Source organism: Rhinolophus sinicus, chromosome 1 (assembly GCF_057876585.1).
Source record: "Rhinolophus sinicus isolate RSI-liver-muscle chromosome 1, RSI-T2T, whole genome shotgun sequence".
In the NCBI taxonomy this organism is placed as follows: domain Eukaryota; kingdom Metazoa; phylum Chordata; class Mammalia; order Chiroptera; family Rhinolophidae; genus Rhinolophus; species Rhinolophus sinicus.
The window spans coordinates 166708612-166728276 of record NC_142501.1 but is presented as its reverse complement, the minus strand read 5'-3'; the positions used below and the strand labels follow the sequence as shown (position 1 = coordinate 166728276).

At 39.8% G+C, this 19665-nt stretch overlaps 1 protein-coding gene across 8 annotated transcripts in view; it reads left to right on the top strand.

Moving 5' to 3' along the window:
- Positions 1–19665, top strand: part of WDFY3 (WD repeat and FYVE domain containing 3) — a 247309-nt gene that overhangs the window by 217765 nt on the left and 9879 nt on the right. For all 8 annotated transcript variants that reach the window (XM_074323992.2, XM_019731299.3, XM_019731298.3 and 5 more), the window contains 11 exons: positions 358–475; positions 1020–1126; positions 2623–2776; positions 7240–7331; positions 7549–7761; positions 10083–10230; positions 11289–11443; positions 12328–12486; positions 14637–14816; positions 17988–18170; positions 19288–19384. In XM_074323992.2, coding sequence (XP_074180093.1) covers positions 358–475; positions 1020–1126; positions 2623–2776; positions 7240–7331; positions 7549–7761; positions 10083–10230; positions 11289–11443; positions 12328–12486; positions 14637–14816; positions 17988–18170; positions 19288–19384 — 1606 coding nt within the window. The remainder of the gene's footprint in view (positions 1–357; positions 476–1019; positions 1127–2622; positions 2777–7239; positions 7332–7548; positions 7762–10082; positions 10231–11288; positions 11444–12327; positions 12487–14636; positions 14817–17987; positions 18171–19287; positions 19385–19665) is intronic.

Genomic DNA, 19665 nt, shown 5'->3' with positions numbered 1-19665 from the left:
TAAAGATGAATTGGAGCTTTTGTGTCCACAGTCTCCTGCTGTGTCCTTGCCAAAACTGGGAAGGATTTTCCCTCTCACTTCTCATCTCCACACATGCCTTCCTCTGTGAACACTTAGTTTCCAAAGCAGTTGTCTTCAAACTGAATCAATTAACAAACTGCCATGTGCCTATCTGTAAAATGTGAATAACCAGTAGGGACATAGCATTGTTTCAGAGTCCAGTTCTGCCACTGTGAGCCCACAGATACTAACACAGTTACAAATGAATCACCATTGTCTGCTGTAGCCACCATATCTAGGTTGGTGAGAAGAGACAGTGTATAGTAATGTGGAATTGGGTTTTGTTATGTATTGTAGGAGGTAGATCTTACTAATCCCAAGACATTTAGAAACCTGGCTAAGCCGATGGGAGCACAGACAGATGAACGATTAGCCCAATATAAGAAGCGGTATAAAGACTGGGAAGATCCTAATGGTAAGTAACTTTTCTTGTCATTAGATTTTGTACCTAGTTTCAAACGTAGGCCATTATTTAGTGGACTGACATCCTTGCATCTGTCCCCAAATTGCTTATATATCATTATATCTATATATGTTACATATGCACACATGTATACAACTATCAGAATAGAAAACCAGGCTTTGCCTGCCAACTGACAGCCATGTTTAGAAGGGATTTTTTCAGGTGGCCTGTCAAGTACTGGCAGAAAACTGAGTATGTCTGCTTTGTGTAGGGCAGAAATTTCCCATCATAATGTGCCTTTATTTTGAATCATGTTTACGCCAGGAACTACATTTTCACTTATTCACTCTCTTTTAATTTTATTGAGGTACTTTTTGGAACTCTTTTGCATTTTAAAAAAAAACTTTGACTACCTTCTGAAATACTATCCAGTTTACTTATTATTATGTTTAGTGTTTATTACATGTCCCCCACAAACAAGCAAAACAAACTAAGGGAAAAAAGAAAACCTACGCCTAACAATATTCCCTATCTGGACTCTAATTTTCTTGAACAGGAGAAACTCCAGCCTACCATTATGGGACCCACTATTCATCTGCAATGATCGTTGCTTCATACCTAGTAAGAATGGAGCCTTTCACCCAGATATTCTTAAGGCTGCAGGTAAAACTATAAATTTAAAATTTTCCCATTTTTGTACATGCTTTCTTTCTATTTAAAATTGTTGCTTTTTTTAAAAAATGTTACTTTGACTTGCAAGAAGACCTGGGAAGTTTCAGTCACAAAAGTTGTCAAATATGATTAAAGTGAAATTTCGCTGGACTGAAGTTGATGAATAAACTAAAATTCATTTGTAAAAACAATTACCAGGGTCCTTCAGTCAAATAAACAAGTACATGCTTTCCAGCCATGTATATGGAATTCACCCTTAACTGGTTGTATTCAACAAACATTAGAAAGAGAATAACAGAACCTAACTCATTTGCTGTCTTCTTTATTATAATTGCTTTTCTCCACATTAGCTTTCATTTGTTCAGACACTGTTCTAGGTGCTTGGAGGACATCGGTGAATAAAGACAAAAGCCTTGCCTTGTGGAGCTTATATATTGTGGTTGAGGGAGACAGACAAGCAAAATAAATATATTGTCAAGTGTTTTAGAATGTGATAAATGCTGTCAGAAAAATATGGATCAGGGAAGGGGATGGGAAGCACAGGAATGGGAGATGGGGGAGGTACAGTGCTGTTGTAAAGAGTAGTCAGAGTAGGTCTCCTTGAAAAGGTGACATCTGAACAAGAACTTGAAGGAGGTGAGGGAGTTACGCATGTCAGTATCTGAAGAAAGTGTGTTCCAGGAAGAGAGAACAGCCCTGCGAGGGTCCTAAGTTATGTGTGTGTGCCTGAGATATTTGAGGAACAGCAAGAAAGCCAATGTGTCTGGAGCAGAGTAAGTGTGGGGGGAAGTCGTAGAGGATGAGGTCAGAGAGGTTACTGGCCAACAGCAGGCCTTGAGAGCCATTGTAGGGACGTGGACATTTTCCTGTAGCGAACTTCATCATAAAAACAATACTCTGTGTTCACTTAAAACAGCATAGGGAGTTTGAGGAAGGAGTGGTGGTATATCTGTGAAGCTGTATGAGCAAAGAAATCCCATTTCTGTTTGAATTTGTTTTGTCAATCTATGTCTTTCTGATCACCTTCCTAGTTCTCCACTTAATTCTCATTGGTATGAGAATTTGAATGTCATGTTCATTTCCAAAACTAGTCAGACACATGGAACCTGACTGTCTCCAGCTGCAGATGACTCCATTAGAATCTTTTTCAGAGTATCATCAAACCGTGGAAGAACTCATATTCCTTATAGTCTTGCCTCTCTCTAGAAACTAACATTTTTTAAATGAATTGTTAAAGTCTTTATATTTGGATTTCACTTTGATTACAAAACAAATACATTGAGCACCCTTTGTACCGAGTACCCCAAAGAAAATCAGATTAATTTTCTTTTTGTGATCATTTAAAATGTGTATCTGACATAAGGTGATGGGAAATGGAAATGTCACTAAACGTATTTATTTGGGGTTTTCAAGCCCTTGAGCTTAACAGAAGCTGTGAGGTAGGAATGGTTCTCTAACAGAGGGGTGCCTTCTCTTTCTGCCCACAGGGAGGCCACTTTGACCTGGCTGACCGGATGTTTCACAGCGTTCGCGAGGCCTGGTATTCCGCATCGAAGCACAACATGGCAGACGTAAAAGAACTGATCCCAGAATTTTTTTACTTACCAGAATTTCTGTTTAATTCCAACAACTTTGATCTAGGTACGTAGAGCTATCGTACTGTCTTAGAAATGCTGACCAGGAAGAGACTGATAGAAATAAGTCACTTTTCTGAACATTGTCCGCAGTACCCATTGACAAGATGTCATTGTAGATTCAGCTGCTGCTATTATTATAATTGGGGTGTGCAATTACATCTAAAAAGAAAAAGAGCTGTTTTAAACCTAGTGTCTGGGAAACATTTAAAAATTAAAACACATTACATCGAATGATCAGAATACTGTTATTTCAGTGAAAACAAAGCTAAGGTAAAAATTTATTTGAAAATTATTATAAGTGCAAAACACATCAATAACCAAGAGTGATATATCCAAATTTTTCATGTATTGTTTTAATCTGTATTGCTTGAGGCATTCTCAGTTTACATGCTAATATGTTTTAAAACTAGAATTTCAAAATAATTTTAAGTAAATTTCTTTTCCTTATCATGTTAGGGAACTATTTTCTAGAAAAACCGGATCAAATCAATATTTATAAAAAGGAGAAAACTTTTCATCTGTACTCTGTTCCCTGTATGTTGTATAGCAGTTACAGAAAGTTGATTTGACTTTGGTTACAGTTTCTTGGAACACAGTTTGCTGATCTATATTTCTGGAATTTCTTTTAAAACATATCAAAATGCCATTGTTTCCACTGTAGGATATTCCTGCCAGATGTTGTTCTGTTTCATCGGTTTTCATACCCCATACTTTATACTGTATATAAGAGTTCAACATGCAAATCATTACCATACTACCTCAAAACATTTCATTAACAGAGAATTCAGGGAACTATTCATATCTTATACATTTGAGTTGTTTTTCTTTTTAAATTTTTTTTAAAATAATTTTTACTTAATTATGCATCAGCAGTCCTAACCTTGTGAAATTATAGCTCCAGGTCCAATAGGAAAGACAAGACTCTCAATAGCCAACAGTCCTAAATTGGAGTCTCATTGCCTGTGATTGGGCCTGGAGCTCCCCCCTGAGCAGCTAAAGACGCCAAGTTCTAGGTCTTAGAGTTGGAGGGAGAGATGGTTCCTGAAAGGAATAGAATACTTGGTGAACAAGGAAAAACAACAAATGTATATACAGTATTTGACTATGGATGCACATTAGTGTTATTTTTTTCATTTATAATTCACCTTTGGAGGATGTACTCTATGTCCTAGGGACATCACTTTCAGAGACACAAATGGAGAGGCACAGAAAGAAAGAGATACTCTCAATCTTCCAGAAACACTGGATCTGTTATAATAATCTATGTTGCAGAAATGTTCTAGCCAGACTACTTATAAACCCAACCAAATGTTTCACTCTTAAATGAGTAAACAAAAGTAGGGTCATGGTCTTTGTCATGCTCACCTTCATAACAAATCACCTTTCCTCCATGAAATCACACAATTTAAAAAACACTATTTGGAATATAAGAGCTTCAGCCATAAAGCCCTTAGAAGAAAACATAGGGTTAAATCTTCATGATTTTTGTATTTGGCAATGGGTTCTCAGATAGCATAGCAAAAGCACAACCAACAACAACACAAAAAGATAAATTAGAATTAATCAAGATTTAAAACTTATGCATACAACGGCATTATGCAGAAAGTGAAAAGAAAACCTTCAGAATATTTGCAAACGGGAGAAAATATTTGCAAACAATATGTCTTAAAAGTGTCTAGTGTCCAGAATATAAAGAACTCTTACCACTCAATGATAGAAAGATAAACAACTCAATTTAAAAATGGTCAAAGGTCCTGAACAGACATGTCTCCAAAGGAATTATACAAACCGACCAATAAGTATATGAAAGATGCTCAACATCAGTAGTCATTAGGGAAATGAAAATCAAAACCACAGTGAGGTGTGCCCTTTATATCTAAGTATGGCTTACAATGGGGAAAAAACCCACACAAACAAAATAACAAGGATGGCAAGGATATGGAGAAATTAGAACCCTTGTACAGTGCTGATGGGTATGTGAAATAGTTCAGCTGCTGTGGGAAGCAGTTTAGTGCTTCCTCAAACTGTTAAACTTGGAATTACCATATGACCCAGCAATTCCACTCCTAGGTATATGCCCAAAACAACTGAAAACAGAATCGAGTATGTACCCACATGTTCATAACAGCACGGTTTACAATAACGAAATGGTAGAAACAGCCCACATATCTGTCAATGGTAAACAAATTATAGAATATACGTATAATGGAATATTCATCCTTAAAGTATGACGTCCTAATAAATGCTGCAACATGGATGTGCCTCAAATAGATCATGCTAAGCGAAGAAGCCAGACTCAGAAGGTCATGTAAGATTCCATTTATATGGAATTTCCAGAATAGGCAGCTGCTAGGGACAGTGAGGTAAGAGGGATGGGTAGCAACTGCTTAACGGACACTAGATTTCTTTTAGGGGTGATAACATGTTCTGGGACTACAGAGAAGTAATGGTTGCACAACATTGTGAATATACGAAATGCCACCAAATTGTTCACTTTAAAATAGTTCATTTTATGTTATGTGACTTTTACCTCAATAAAAAGAAAAGAAAACAATAGAACACTGTCTGCCTCTCCACCCAAAGAGGACAGTAAATAGTTTAAAAGAAAAAGTGTGTGGTTTTTTTCCCTACTTCTAGAATGAGTAACTACTAACATCCACCCCTATTCTTCTTTTCCTCACACCCTTGGGCACATAAGGGGAGCTGCAGAGTGGCAGAATTAGATAGACCAAAGAGTTTCTATATTCTGTGTTTCCTTTAAATAACATTTGCAATTTGCAGATAGTGCTGATCAAATACAATTATATCACATAATTATTTAGGGATTATGAGCAAAATTTTGAAAAGTAGATTATATCTCAAATAGCCTGGGAATGATTACTTGTTTCTTAGCATCAAAAAGTTAGAGGGCGTTTCAAGGGAACTGGAATGAGGGAATGAAAAGAGTGGGAATGGGTGGTAGTAACTTGATTGTTTTATTTTTTTCTTAAGTCGTATGGTAATTTTTCCAACCAAGTCAAGACATACCTTTATACAATAAAATGATTTTTGTATCTCTCACTTTACGTCATATTATAAATAAGCCATCAAATAACAATGATGAAAACAAGATTGTTTCTAAAAGAAATATTTTTATTGGCCCTTACTTGGAACTGCCTTTGTGTTTTAAAATTTGAACAATTGCACTGCTCTATGAGAATTTCTAATACAACTATTTATCTAACCAACTACTGTTAAGCTGGTGAGCCAACATTATTGTTTATAGAGCGATTTTTCACAATGATCATCTGATTTGTACCTAGGAAAACACTGTAAGCTAAAGTTAACTTTTTGGTGTTGTTTCAAAAAGAAGAAAAAGAACCTATTTCCTTAGGTGCCAGTGCCATTTAATGTGTTTTGTTGTGGATAGATTTCATAGCAAATGGTTTCTTTAAACCATTTCTTTAGAGATTAGCTGGCTATGACTTAAAATAACAGAATACGTTATTTTAACAATACATTAAAGTAACAAAAACACATGGAATAAATATCACTTGACATGCATTATCACAACTTGGTGTTTTTGTTCCTGCCAGGTAGCCCCACAGTCTTTCTAAATGTTTTTTCTGGTAAATGATACACTAACAGCAAAGCATTATGTTTCAGATTTTTTTTTTTTTTTAATGAAAATCCTTACAGCAAAATATATGTCAGTTCTACAGAGCTTCCTGAAGACTTTAAGAATCAGAAATATGAGAAACCACATGTATTCCAAATATGTCTAGGAGACGGTGGTACTTTCATTTCCTCTTAAGTGAAGAGAGCATTCAAACTGAAAATGACTGAGGAGTTAGGTATTCTTTCAATAGCTTCCTCTATGTGAATAGCAAAATTTTGTCAAAACATTAAAACAAGAATTTCAATACTGGTTAACTCACAAAGTTATTTCAATACTGGTTAACTGGCTAATAACTCACGAAGCTTTAAGCATTCTGCAAAAGCCTGAAAAAATAAAAGTTTAAAGAAATTGTTAATGGTCTTCCAAATGAGCCGTCCTAAGGGATTGAATTTGAGGGGTTTTTCCAAACTCAAAACAGTAGCCCCATAAAATGTTTTGTTAAGGAGTCCTGTAGTCAATTAAATTTCAGAAATGTTGCGTCTAATAGCCCTCCTAGAGAAGAGCAGTGCTTCAGAGGAGTTTTGCAAGAAAGAAACATGTTTAACTTTGCATAACTCAATATTTCCTGAAGTCATGTGACCATGAGGGCCCCACAGTTTTGTTCACACTTAATAAATCTCTCTGAGGAAGTGCACTAAGGAGCAGTTTTAGGGAAATACCAGAGTAGGTGATCTCTGAGGGTCCTTTCTGGTGGTAAAATTCCATAGTTCTGGTAAGGAATCTCAACTCACTATTTCTTTGTTACTTTAATATGAAGTGACTATTGATCACATTCTCTCGTTTTCTTCTTAATGTCCCCAACGACGCAGGCTGTAAACAAAATGGCACCAAGCTTGGAGATGTGATCCTTCCACCCTGGGCAAAAGGGGACCCTCGCGAATTCATCCGAGTCCACCGAGAGGTAATGGGCTTACACTTCACAGCTGAACTTGGATTTCATTGGGTCATTGACCACAATAGAAGGAGAAGTCCTGGAGCAGTGTGATCACCCATTTGATCATACTGTGTTTATGATCTTTAGTTATTTTTAGTTCCCATTGACCACTCACCAGTTCTTTGACTTTCTGAGTAAGTAGTAAATGTCAGCCAGAGACTGAACCTGTGTTTTAAAATTACAGGCTTTGGAATGTGATTATGTGAGTGCCCATCTGCATGAGTGGATTGACTTAATCTTTGGCTATAAACAGCAAGGCCCTGCTGCAGTAGAAGCTGTAAATGTCTTCCATCATCTGTTTTATGAGGGTCAGGTGGATATCTACAACATAAATGACCCACTAAAGGAGACAGCCACCATTGGGTTCATTAACAACTTTGGTCAGATCCCTAAACAGGTATGGATGTTCTTGTCATCGATGTTTTCTGTTTCATTTTTTAAGCTCTGTAATATTTCTTTCGATGATCGATGACCATACAATAATTAAGTTTAGACTAAGTGTTCGATAAAGAACCATAAGTACCACCCATCAAGTACCTAAATTATTGCTTTCTCTTCCCTTTTACATCCAGATAAGTAGAAATTTTGTTGTTCAAGGAGGATTTTCCCTCCTAGACTAGTGCAAGGGCGCGCTTTCCTGCACCTGCACAGGACCTGGAAGGAGGATGGGAAGAGCAGTCAGGGAAGCAGACGGCCTGGGGGCCACAGTGCACACAGGCGGGGTTTCGTCCCGGGACCAGTAGGAAGCCAGTGCTGACTTCACTAAGGGAAATGGGCGTGCGCACGCACACTCACACACACACACACACTCACACTCACTCACACTCACTCTGTAGGAGAGCCAAATTAGGAGCAGAAGACCACCTGGGAAGCCGTTGTCCTAAGTAGTTCAGGGAGCAGATAGTGGTGGTTTGGAGTAGAGAGGTATGATAAGAGCTGTGATGGGAGACTATCTACCTTGGGAATGCCTAGGAACCAGCTGGTGGAACCAGCCCTGCACCAACTGCTCTAATCACCTTCAGTAATGAGCAAACCTCCATTAAGAGACTCCATCCCTTTTATCCCCAGCGGCCAGGGCATGCCGGGAAGGCAGGATGCACCAAGGGTAACCAGTACTGTGGAGAAGGCTTTGCTGAGCCATTCACAACACCCGTTTTTCCCAAGTGCCTGGCCTCTACACTTTGGCCTGGCCGTCCTCTGCTCCTGCTTCAGATATCTCTCCTGGACTCTTTTTGTAGGTTAACCAACTTTGAGGTTTCCAGAGTTGACAGCTGGAAACGCACAGAACAATCGCAAATCTTTGTACGTGAAAAACTGTGATAGACAGCGGGACAGCTTGTAACTGCACTGACCACAGCGCTGTCTGATCCCCTAATGAAGGAATCATGTGTAGTTTTAAACTGAAATGCTTGTTAATAATCACTAATCACAGTTGAAGAACCTAGTTAAACCTTTCCTTTTTTCTGAGGGTTAAAAGTGCAGAAGTCATGTTTCATACCCTCTGGGAAAAATATTCTGAACAAAAAAATCAAGACACATGTGCTGTTACAGACTTTTTGTTATCCTTTTGAGTATAGGGGGCAAGCCATATGGGAGATAGAGTCTGGATAATAATGTATTTCTAGGACATTCCAGTGACTAATAGAGAATACTGCCAAGTACAGCAATCCTCGGAAGATCTAAGTTTCATGGTCAACATATCAGTACCTTTTTATATACCCTCAGTTGGCACTGTGCTCTGTTCGTAGGTCCTCATATAAAAGTTCTTCAGTAAATATTTGTTCATGAGCATGCTTTACAGTGTGTGGGTCTTTTAATACAACTTCAGAATCATGTGTCCTTATTAACTTTTATAGAAAAAACAGAACTCGGATACTATGCACTGTATAAAATAAAATAGGACCAATATGTATAAATATTGGGGGGCCTAAAATATATATCTTCCTCTGTACAGAGCATTTTTTCTGTTTTTTTCTCCTAGAAATCCAGAGTGTCAAATTCACAGAGTGTGATGGTATTATATTTATCTTAAATCTCATTTCACCTAAGGTGTTTCAAATATCTTCCTCAAACATCAGTTTTTTGACAAATAACTCAATGCCTCTTTTGAAGATGAATAGTATTTGAAAAATTGTAATCTTAAGTATACAGTAATACTTTTTAATCATGTAGAAATACTGAACAGAGATGCCAAAGATTTCCTTTTTTCCTTTACAACATCGCAAAGTGAAAAAAAAGGCACGCAGCCATGTTCATACTTTCAGCAAATTGGTAACACCTGAAAGAGACCAAAATGCTGTTGCCCAGAGAAAGATCGTGTGGAAGCCAGAAATCGCCCAATTACACAGAATGTCTGCCTGCCCTCAGGGGCACGGAAGGGGCACTATAAAGACTTGATTAATTTTTAAACATTATTGGAAAATAATTGTCAATCAACTGTACTTTGTGTAGATTGACTTGAAAAAGTTACCATGAAATCAGTGTAGTATGACGACCCTCGTTGTGTGTCATAGCTCTGTTCTGTACTTACCGAGGTCTGAGGTGTCTGGTAATCTTCTGTGCCTCTTTCAATTTCTTTCCTCAAATGTAAAATGCACTAATACAGTACCTACTGGTTGTCATGAAGCTTAAGTGAAATAAAAACATAATACCTGTCGTATAAAAGGGCTTGACAAGTGTTAGCTTTGGTATAAAATGTGCCATCTTCTCTCCTACCAGTTATTTAAAAAACCTCATCCACCAAAGCGAGTGCGGAGTCGACTCAACGGAGATAGTGCAGGGGTCTCTGTCCCCCCAGGTTCTACAAGTGACAAGATCTTCTTCCATCACCTGGATAACTTGAGGCCTTCTCTAACACCTGTGAAAGGTAAGATGATGGGCAGTAAACTTTTGATGCATGATTCTGTGGGATTATGTAATAATCCTAGTTGAGCAATAACAAATTTGCTTTTCGACAATAGTGTAATTTGTAATAAGTGCTATAATTTTCATTATTCGATTTTCACCAACTATTCATTAGATTTTTCTCCTCTTCCTTTTCTGTTTTCTTTTTTTGGCCTGTTGGATTTTGCATCAAAAAGAACCAAACCCGTTTCTTTCCCCTGCTAACACAGTGAAAACTCTAAAATACCAAATCGTGTAGCTCAACTCTACATATGTAGAAAAACTACTTAGAAAGAGCAGTAAGAAAACTGCGTTTTTAATATGTCAACTGAAAGCATCCATCTTTTAATTAATATTATTATGCGTTATCTAAAAGTACTTTTTCAATAAATAAATAAAAGTACTTTTTCAAGTGGATTTTTTTTTCCCTTAGAATGAAAAAAAAAATGTTTTGCAATGTCTTGAAGTTGTCACTTAAACAAATACAAATATTGGATGTGAAAGTCTGGCTAATTGGATTGGCCGCAGCTCTGGGCCATTTTGCCTCATTACTCCGCCCTGTGCCAGCTCCGGTTACTTCCCACTGAAGGTTCTGGAGCACTGGTGTGGCCGGCAGTGTTCTAGGGCAGAGCAGGGGGTCCAAGTGTCTCGGAATGTCATGGCCTTCCTATGGGAAGGCTTAGAGGTGGCTACCACGTGGGAGGTGCTGAAGGCCTAGATTGGATGAAGGTCTGCGTGTGGTACCTCAGGGAGCATCCCAAGTACCTTGCAGCTCCTGAGACCAAGAAGGCAGGCCCACTCAGAGTGCCCAGGGACAGGAAGCTGGAGAGGAGCCCTGCAGGACACCAGTCAGGGTTCAGCCAGCAGGGCTGTGGGACACTGAAAAGCCAAGCTCTGCCTCTAAGGTCATTTCATCTCAATGTGGGTGTCAGTGTTCTTGACTCGTACGAATATTTGAGATGACTTTACCACCCCCTATGGAATAATGAAGTTCGGGTTTTCCCCTGTCCCTACCCTAATGTGTTGATTTGTTTTTTATAGAACTCAAAGAGCCTGTGGGACAAATAGTGTGTACAGACAAAGGTATTCTTGCAGTAGAACAGAATAAGGTGCTTATCCCACCAACCTGGAACAAAACTTTCGCTTGGGGCTACGCCGACCTTAGCTGCCGGCTGGGAACCTATGAGTCAGACAAGGTTTGCGTCATTTCTTGCTCGCTCATTTCATCTCACTCTTTCATGGTCTGGATATCCTGTTTAATGGGGATGGGAGAGCAAGGCCAAGGGCTTGTCAGCTGTTCCTCCAAATCCCAGAGGAAGGGAGAACTTCATTGCATCAGATCAAAATAAAGGTGCTAGTGAACAAGCCATGTTTTCTGCAAAAGAAGGCTCTTTGGGAAAGTTGTGTACTAGGGGCCAGTTTCCTTCCTATTCAAAGAATTCCTCCAAGAGGTACTAGCCAGCCAGGCAGTCAGCATTTCTGCCAACCAGAGAGCCTCCTTTTGGTGAGTCACCGTCTGGCTCATTTACCATTTCAGTTCTCTTCAGTGGCTGACAGAAAACCCCCATAAATATCTCTTAGGAGAGACGGTGTATAGTGATCCTTTAGTGCCCTGTGTTGACCCTTCCTGAATGTAAGAGGGGTATAGTCTGTGTAAGTCTGTCTGTTGCACTGTAATGCAGTTCTGTTTAGTTAACTAACATTCTCAGTAAACAGCACTCATGCGTTCTTTTTACATTTTAACTGGCTACAGTGAACACATCCTTTTACCAGATTGTCTCCCTGCATCTCACACAGCATCACACAGGGTTCAGAAAAATCTGAACGTTCTTTTCCTGCACTGGAGAAACTGGAGGTCCCATCATGGGTTTTCGCAGCACCTATAGTTAGGAGGTTGTAGCGGTGAGGTCAGAGTAGAGCCTCAATGGAAAAGTTGCTAAATCGAAACCAGCCCAGAATGCACACAGGTACTTGCCTATGAGGTGCCTGCGTAGACGTCCTTACCTTCACTTAGGATGCTCATTGTGTTTCGGACATCTGTAGTTGATGGCACATGTGTCTCATCTGTTTTATTTTACAGGCAGTGACTGTTTATGAATGTCTGTCTGAGTGGGGCCAGATTCTCTGTGCAATCTGCCCCAACCCCAAGCTGGTCATCACGGGCGGAACGAGCACAGTTGTGTGTGTGTGGGAGATGGGCACCTCGAAAGAAAAGGCTAAGACCCTCACTCTCAAGCAGGTAACACATTAGGTGGAAGGTGGACATATTCCATCTCAGCTGCCTACACTCTAGAGCAGGAGTGTCCAAACTTTTTTCAACGTTTTTTACCAAGGTCCATATGTGGTAAAATACACAAACAGCCGGGCCACTCACTCAAGGTGAAGTACGTATTGCCTCACCTGGTTTATTTAAGTAAACTAAATATATTTTTGGAATTTGCTGCCGGCCAATTAACAATGGATTGCGGACCGCAGTTGGCCCGCGCGCCACAGTTTTGCCACCCCTGCTCTAGAGAAACTAAAAAATTTCCTTAATTCCAAGGGGTTTCAGACACAATGGACAAACCAAAAACATGTTCTATTGCTAGAAATGGGTCTAAAAAATAAAGGAAATGAAATCAGGAGATAGTTTCTAAAAATGATACAAGCTGGTCCTTTTTTAAAATGTGAAGCAATCTATCTTTAAGTAATATATTTTTAAATATATTTAAGTAATATAAATGTTTCTCAGAAGTTATATGTATACTGAATTTTTGCAAACTAAATTATATTTGCTATTGATTCATATTAATTTCCTTTCTGGGCAATTTTCATTTACCTGGACCATTAAATCTTTGATTCTTTTGTTTTTCCTCATTTATCCTTAAGGGCATGACACCTCATGAATGTATTCGGTAGAACCATTGATGATTTTATTAACAAGCATTTTGATCACTTCTTCTGTACTAACTCTATTGTGCATTTTTACTTAAAGCAAGACTCCTTTTGTAATTAAGCCATCGTCTTTTAATATTTGATTTGTGAGTGAATTTATCATATGGTTTTTTTAATGGAGTATACATCTAGTGTTTTTTATGATACAAATTTGAAAACTAGTGAGACAATATCTCTCATTTATTGAGCACATACTATGTTCAGGGCTCTGTGCTGTGTGTTTTAAAAATGTAAAATTCTAGTCCTCACAATTCTACAAGGTAGTTATTAGCCCTATTTATACCTGAAAAAAAAACATGGCTTAGAGCTGTTAAGACAAATGCCGAAGTCACACTTGGTGATAAAGCCAGGATGTAATTTCAGCTCTGTGTGACTCCAAAGCTATTTTAAAGCCAGGCTCAAACAAATAGTGGTGTCTTAAATATCTATGGAAAGAATTAAACCCCTTGTACTTACACCAACAACCATCTATATGCGCCAGAAACTTCTCAAGGTAAGCCACGTAAAGAGATACAGTCTCTACAGAGAGGTACAGTCTCGACATCAGCAGATGCAAGTTTGCTGATCCAAACTCCTGCTTACAATATTTTCGATGTAGAAAATGGGCTTTGAAACTCGTGTGCCAGCAACCTCTCAATAGAAAACACTTCTTATTTAAAACAGCCCAGCCCCCTGGAGTTTGCCAAGCATATAAAGAAGATGTCTGTAGGACCAAAATTTTAAGCCACCTCATTTAAATAGGAAATTACTATTAGGATTTCCTAACGGTAATCTGAATCTTTTCTTTCAGAATACTTACTTTCCCATATTGCCATTTCCTTGGGTCCTATTTCTCTTCCTATGCCAGAAAGTGAAAAGTTCTTACTCTAGTGTAAAGAAGTCCCTCTCGGGCACAGAAGATGTCCAGGTATCTCCAGTTCAGTAACAGGAGCTCAACAGACATATCAGGACCACATTTTCCCTTTATCTTTCTAGGACCATGTGCCACAACAGTGCAATTCTCATAGTTTTTACATTTTTGTTAAATCCATCCATTTGTAGTTCCTTAGAATGCACTTAACAGAAGTCGATGGCATAAAAGAATAGATTCAGAGTTTAAACTGTGTATTGTGGGGGCCATAATTGATACATCTCGCATGGAAATGGCAGGAAGAAACCCAAGCTGGTTTGCGGGTTTCATTCTCCCTTCCTTCTAAGATACTGGTCCAAGCCCAGGAAAGAGGTAGCATAAAAATGGAGATGAGAGCCTCCAGATTCCTCCAGACTGCTCCTTCCCCTGGCGGGATGAGGCAAGGACAGTAGGCAAGGAGACAATGAAGACTCTCCAGATCCTGCTGCTCAGGGCTCTCACTCCCAGCACACACCGGGCATTTCCCAGCACATCCAGAATCTTCTGGAATCCCTTCAGGAGCACTGTCACTGTGATCAGCCTGTTTTTTCTGTTCTCCTTTGTAGGCCTTACTTGGCCACACTGACACTGTCACCTGTGCCACAGCATCATTAGCCTATCACATAATCGTCAGCGGGTCCCGTGACCGAACCTGCATCATTTGGGATCTGAACAAACTGTCATTTCTAACCCAGCTCCGAGGCCATCGAGCCCCAGTTTCTGCTCTTTGTATCAATGAATTAACAGTAAGTAGTAATTGTCCTCTCGGTTTCTGTTTAGGAAAACAAGTAGTTTTAACCACTGTAAATAAAAAATAACTAACAATATATGGTATGGGAAGGAGATTTAACTTTGGGTGATGAACACATAATGCAATATATAGATGATGTATTATAGAATTGTACACTTCACACCTATACAATTTTATTAATGTCATTCCAGTGAATTTAACGAAAAAAATACATGACTCTTAAGTGTTTAAGTTGATAAGGACTCATTTTATAAAAGCTACTACATTTTCATTGATTTATGTGTTATTTGCAGAAGCAAATGGATGTTAACCTTTGTAACCCAGAGAGAGATTTTGTCTTAAAATTCATTCACTATTGCATAGCTTAAAGACCAAGATTTGGTTCAAAACAAAACCTTTTAGAATACACTTTTTAAAAAACATGGATATTTTAGGATTCGTTAAGGATGTTAAAAATGTGTTGAAATTTTTATGAAACATATTCAAATTGTTTCTTTGTTATGTAAAGTGAAAAAAGTAACATTTGGGTACCCAAACAAGAGAAAAATTGTTATAGAACTATTTTCAAAACAGATTCCAAAGTGATCAAAAGATTTATCTCTTCACAAAAATTAATATTTTGTATACAGATAAATAAAACTAGTCAGGATAAAGTAAATGCACTGACCTAGGAGTGCCCCAGGCAGACGAGGCCCACTTGAGGTGGGGGCAAAGCGAGGCTAGTCATTGCTAAGGTGTGTTAATAAGCAGGGGAAGCTAAGGGTGGGTTTACAAAGTTTGAGGTCTCTGCATCCAAGGTATAAGTTATCCCTGTGTGGATATTGCCACCCTAGGCAAATCAGTCTTGCAAACCAACCAGAACTTCCCCAGCCCCATCACTTCTTAGCTATACCTACCCTTCCCCACTGTGACCCGTTAGCCCGGGCCAGGGATCATCCTGCATGACACAGAGTAGTTCTGGCCACGTCATACCATCACCCACCTCAGACAGCTTTCCTTTTGAGGGATGCTACATCTCTGATTTCTACTGGAAGATATTAAGTATGATGCTTTTAGACAAATACCTTGGAGTCACTCAAAGAAAAAGGAAAAAGAAACAAATTCAATTCTAGTGAATGGGCTTAAAGGGTCTGATAATAGTAAGAGTAATCAAAGTTAGCAGTGAGTGGAGCATAAAAGAGTCAGATTCTTTTTTTTTTTTTTTTAATGTATTTGAAAGGCATAAGATATTTTTAGAACAGCATCTTGGGCTGGCCCTGCAAACGTCTATACCTAAGAGCTTTACGAAAATGTCAGAACAACAGAACCACTCTGATCCAGCAGTGTTGCTCTGAGTCGATTTCTTAATTGCACTATTTCGAGCAATTTGTTTTGGGGTTGTTCTTAACTTAAATACTGAGGATTTTATTTATAGCCCGTTGTTATTTGAGCCAGTATACACCCATTGGATTGCAATCATTGCTGCAAGCACTACCGAAGTGTTTCATTTTTTTCTTTCACGATGCTTTTGTAATCTCTTAATAACTCATGAAGAGATTTCTAGTCGTGTTATACTTTTGCAGCCAATATCAAGTCTGTTTGACTGAAGTCCACATTTTGGGCCTAAGCTACCCTGCAGCTGCCCTTGAATTCCTCCTCTTACTGCTCAGCCCTCATAACCACAGGATATGCTCTAATGCACTCTAATTGAGGCACCCTGGAGTAATTGAAGCAAGTCTCGCTCGGTGCAGCATGGACAGGCTGCCTCTCTTCTCTTGCAGGGACCAACACCATTAATTCGAGCTCAGCTGCTGACACTCATTGTCAGAGGTGATTCAATGACTGATACAGAGGTGGACACAGCAATGCTTTGCTAAGTGTTATTTCTGTTTGGGTTTGGGTTTGATTCTTGCCGTCTTGATAGAAGGAGAGCAGGAAGAAAGTAAAGAGGGAGAGAACTGGAGCAAGACCAGCGCAGACAGCGGTTTGGAAAAGCTGCAGGCCCCCTTCTCGTGGTGGCCGCACCTCCCCCTTACCTTCTTTCTTGCATTGGTGCTTATGGTTTGTTTCCCTCTGCTTTTGATGAGCATCTTCCAATTTCTGTGGGTTCTCATGTGCCTGCTGGCTGTAGTGCAATTCACCAGGTCTCCCCTAAAGTTAGTCCCTACCTTCATGACAGCATGGCTGTCATGATGGATAAGAGAGGCAGCGTGGTACAGTGGATACGCTTTGGGGCCAGAAAGGACTGGGTTCACATCTTCACTCCGTGATGTTAGGCAGTTACTTAAGCTTTTTGCACTTTACTTTCATCCTCTCTAAAGCAGCGCTAGTAATAGCTAACCTCCCAAGGCCGAAATGGAATGTCTAAAGTGTCTGCCATGGTAACTGGCACAGTAGATCCTTCCTGAAGCATCTTAATTTCCTGCACAGTGGTGGGTTGTATTTCCACCAGGTTGGGTAGAGCTCAGCCTGGTCGAGTTGAAGGGAAAAGCTTGTTCTTTTCTGTCCTTGGAACTCATGAAAACCTGAATTGTCAGCTCAGGGAGTCTTAGGGTTTATTCAGTTCCCCAAGAAATGATTTATATACCAGTTGTTTTTTGTTTTGTTTTTTTTCTCATCCTCCCACCCTTACTGTGAGTACAAATTTTAAAATAGGCTATTACAATGTTCCAAGATTTCATCTCTTCCTTTATTGTTGAAGAGATAACTGTATCTGGACTGAAAGGTTTCTCTTCTACCCTATGGTTTTCGTGATTGGACTCATTTTGTAAAATTAAGCGGAGGTGGATTCCTGCCTCTAAATGAAAGGTATAAATAGATTTTGGAAACAGTGGGAGGAAGAAGAGTAGTTCACCACCTCCTCAGATTTCAGATAGCTTTGACAAGGAAGAAAACATTACTCAGCACTGCGCTGGGAACATAAACAGCGTAGAGGGCCCCTGCCTTTGTCTCCGTTTGAGATCACCTTGGCAGCAGCAGCCGCTCAACCTTGAATTCTTAAAGAAGCTTCTGTTCAGAGTATTTTTTTTTTTAAGTCAGCAGCACTGAATTCCAGGCGACCTCAGAACTTACCCAGTCCCTCGCTGAAGGACTGAAAGTTTTTTTGAGGCCAGGCCAAGGATTCAATTTGCATCAGAAGCTGGAAAGTAATATGAAGTGAGTAAAGGGTTTTTCTTTACCTTCTTAGGGGGACATTGTGTCCTGCGCTGGCACGTACATCCACGTGTGGAGTATCAATGGAAACCCTATCGTGAGTGTAAACACATTCACAGGTCGGAGCCAGCAGATTGTCTGCTGCTGCCTGTCAGAGATGAACGAGTGGGACACACAGAACGTCATAGTAACAGGACACTCAGATGGCGTCGTCCGGGTAAGTCCGCTGGGGACAAAACACATTAGGATAGCTGCCGCCCTCGTTCACCTGAAACTCGTAAAGCCGTCCACCATGGAAGGACACCTGAACAGGTTGTAATATTGTCCAGCAGACTCTCACTCTGATTCAAACACACCTGGGCCACTGCGTTATCAGACATGGGGCATATAAGTGGCTCAGCCTCCTCCCATTAAGCAGATCTGGTAGTGCCACTAACCACTTGACAGTTTGACACAAGAAGGTCACTTACACAGGATTTCCATGTCACCTTGGGATTGCTGAACATGTAAGTTGTGTAAGTGTTGGCTTTTTGTCCTGTCAAATGGTTTCTTAGGGAAAACAGTGACTGTCTCTTCTCTACAGAGAATCACAGAGCCGGAAAATGCTTCCAGAGTCTCGAGGTCATTCATTCATTTCGGGTCTAGAACTCTAGCTGATCCCCAAGTCCAAAATAGTTTTCTCTTGGTCTTCTGTGTTGGGCCTCTACAGGAAATGGAATCCACAGAGTGTTTACCTTTATAGTCTGTTCTAATACTTGGGCATTTTTCTCTCAGGAGATTCTTCTTTGTGCCTTTTTTCTTTAATTACACCTTGGGAAAGCAGAAGCAACTGATTGCTGCCCTCGTAGTCACTGTCACACGCTGAGTGTCAGTGAGGCTGTCAGCGGGTCCCATGAACACTGGCCTCTGACAACAGGCACACCCCCAGGGCCAGCTGTCGCCAGAGCAGCATTTCAGAGTATTCATCTGCGAGGCATTACGAGAAGCTCCATCGCCAAACACATGTGGGGATCCTGCTTACTGAATGCGTTCTTGGAGACACAGAGTATTAGTATATGCAAGGCTGTCAGATGTTTTTGTGGGGGGGGGGAGGGTACTTAGTTGAACCATGTGTTTCAAACTCTCTTGACCACAGTCCTTTTCCGTCTGCCATGAAACACCCATTAACATTTCATTGAACACAGTTTGGAAAGCACTGTTCATGTGTAGTTAATCCCTTGCCACATTTTTCAAGTACAAGGAAATTTAATTATACACAATAATAGAAATTTAGTTGTCTGTTTAACGCTGAGAACCCTTCTTTATCCACTAACATGTAAATTGTTTAAATTCAGTTTTGGAGAATGGAATTTCTGCAAGTTCCGGAAACACCAGCTCCCGAGCCTGTTGAAGCCCTGGAAATGCAGGAAGACTGTCCAGAAGCACAAATAGGTATTTAGTACTTCCTAAAATGTTATTCAAGAGTTTCGATATTCCTTTTTTTTTTTTTTTTTTTTAGTCATTATGGGTAAACTTACATCAAACAACATAAACAAGAGCCTGAGGTTAGGCGTTACTGTCAAAAGCATGGTAGCCGGCTATGTATGAAGTAACTGGGCAGCCATGGCAACCAGATCCCTGGACAGCGCTTAGTGTGGTCAGCGTCTTGTTGTTGGCTTCCACATCCCGTAGTAAGTATAGTCACTAGCTTGGGCTTTTCGTCCTAAAACTGC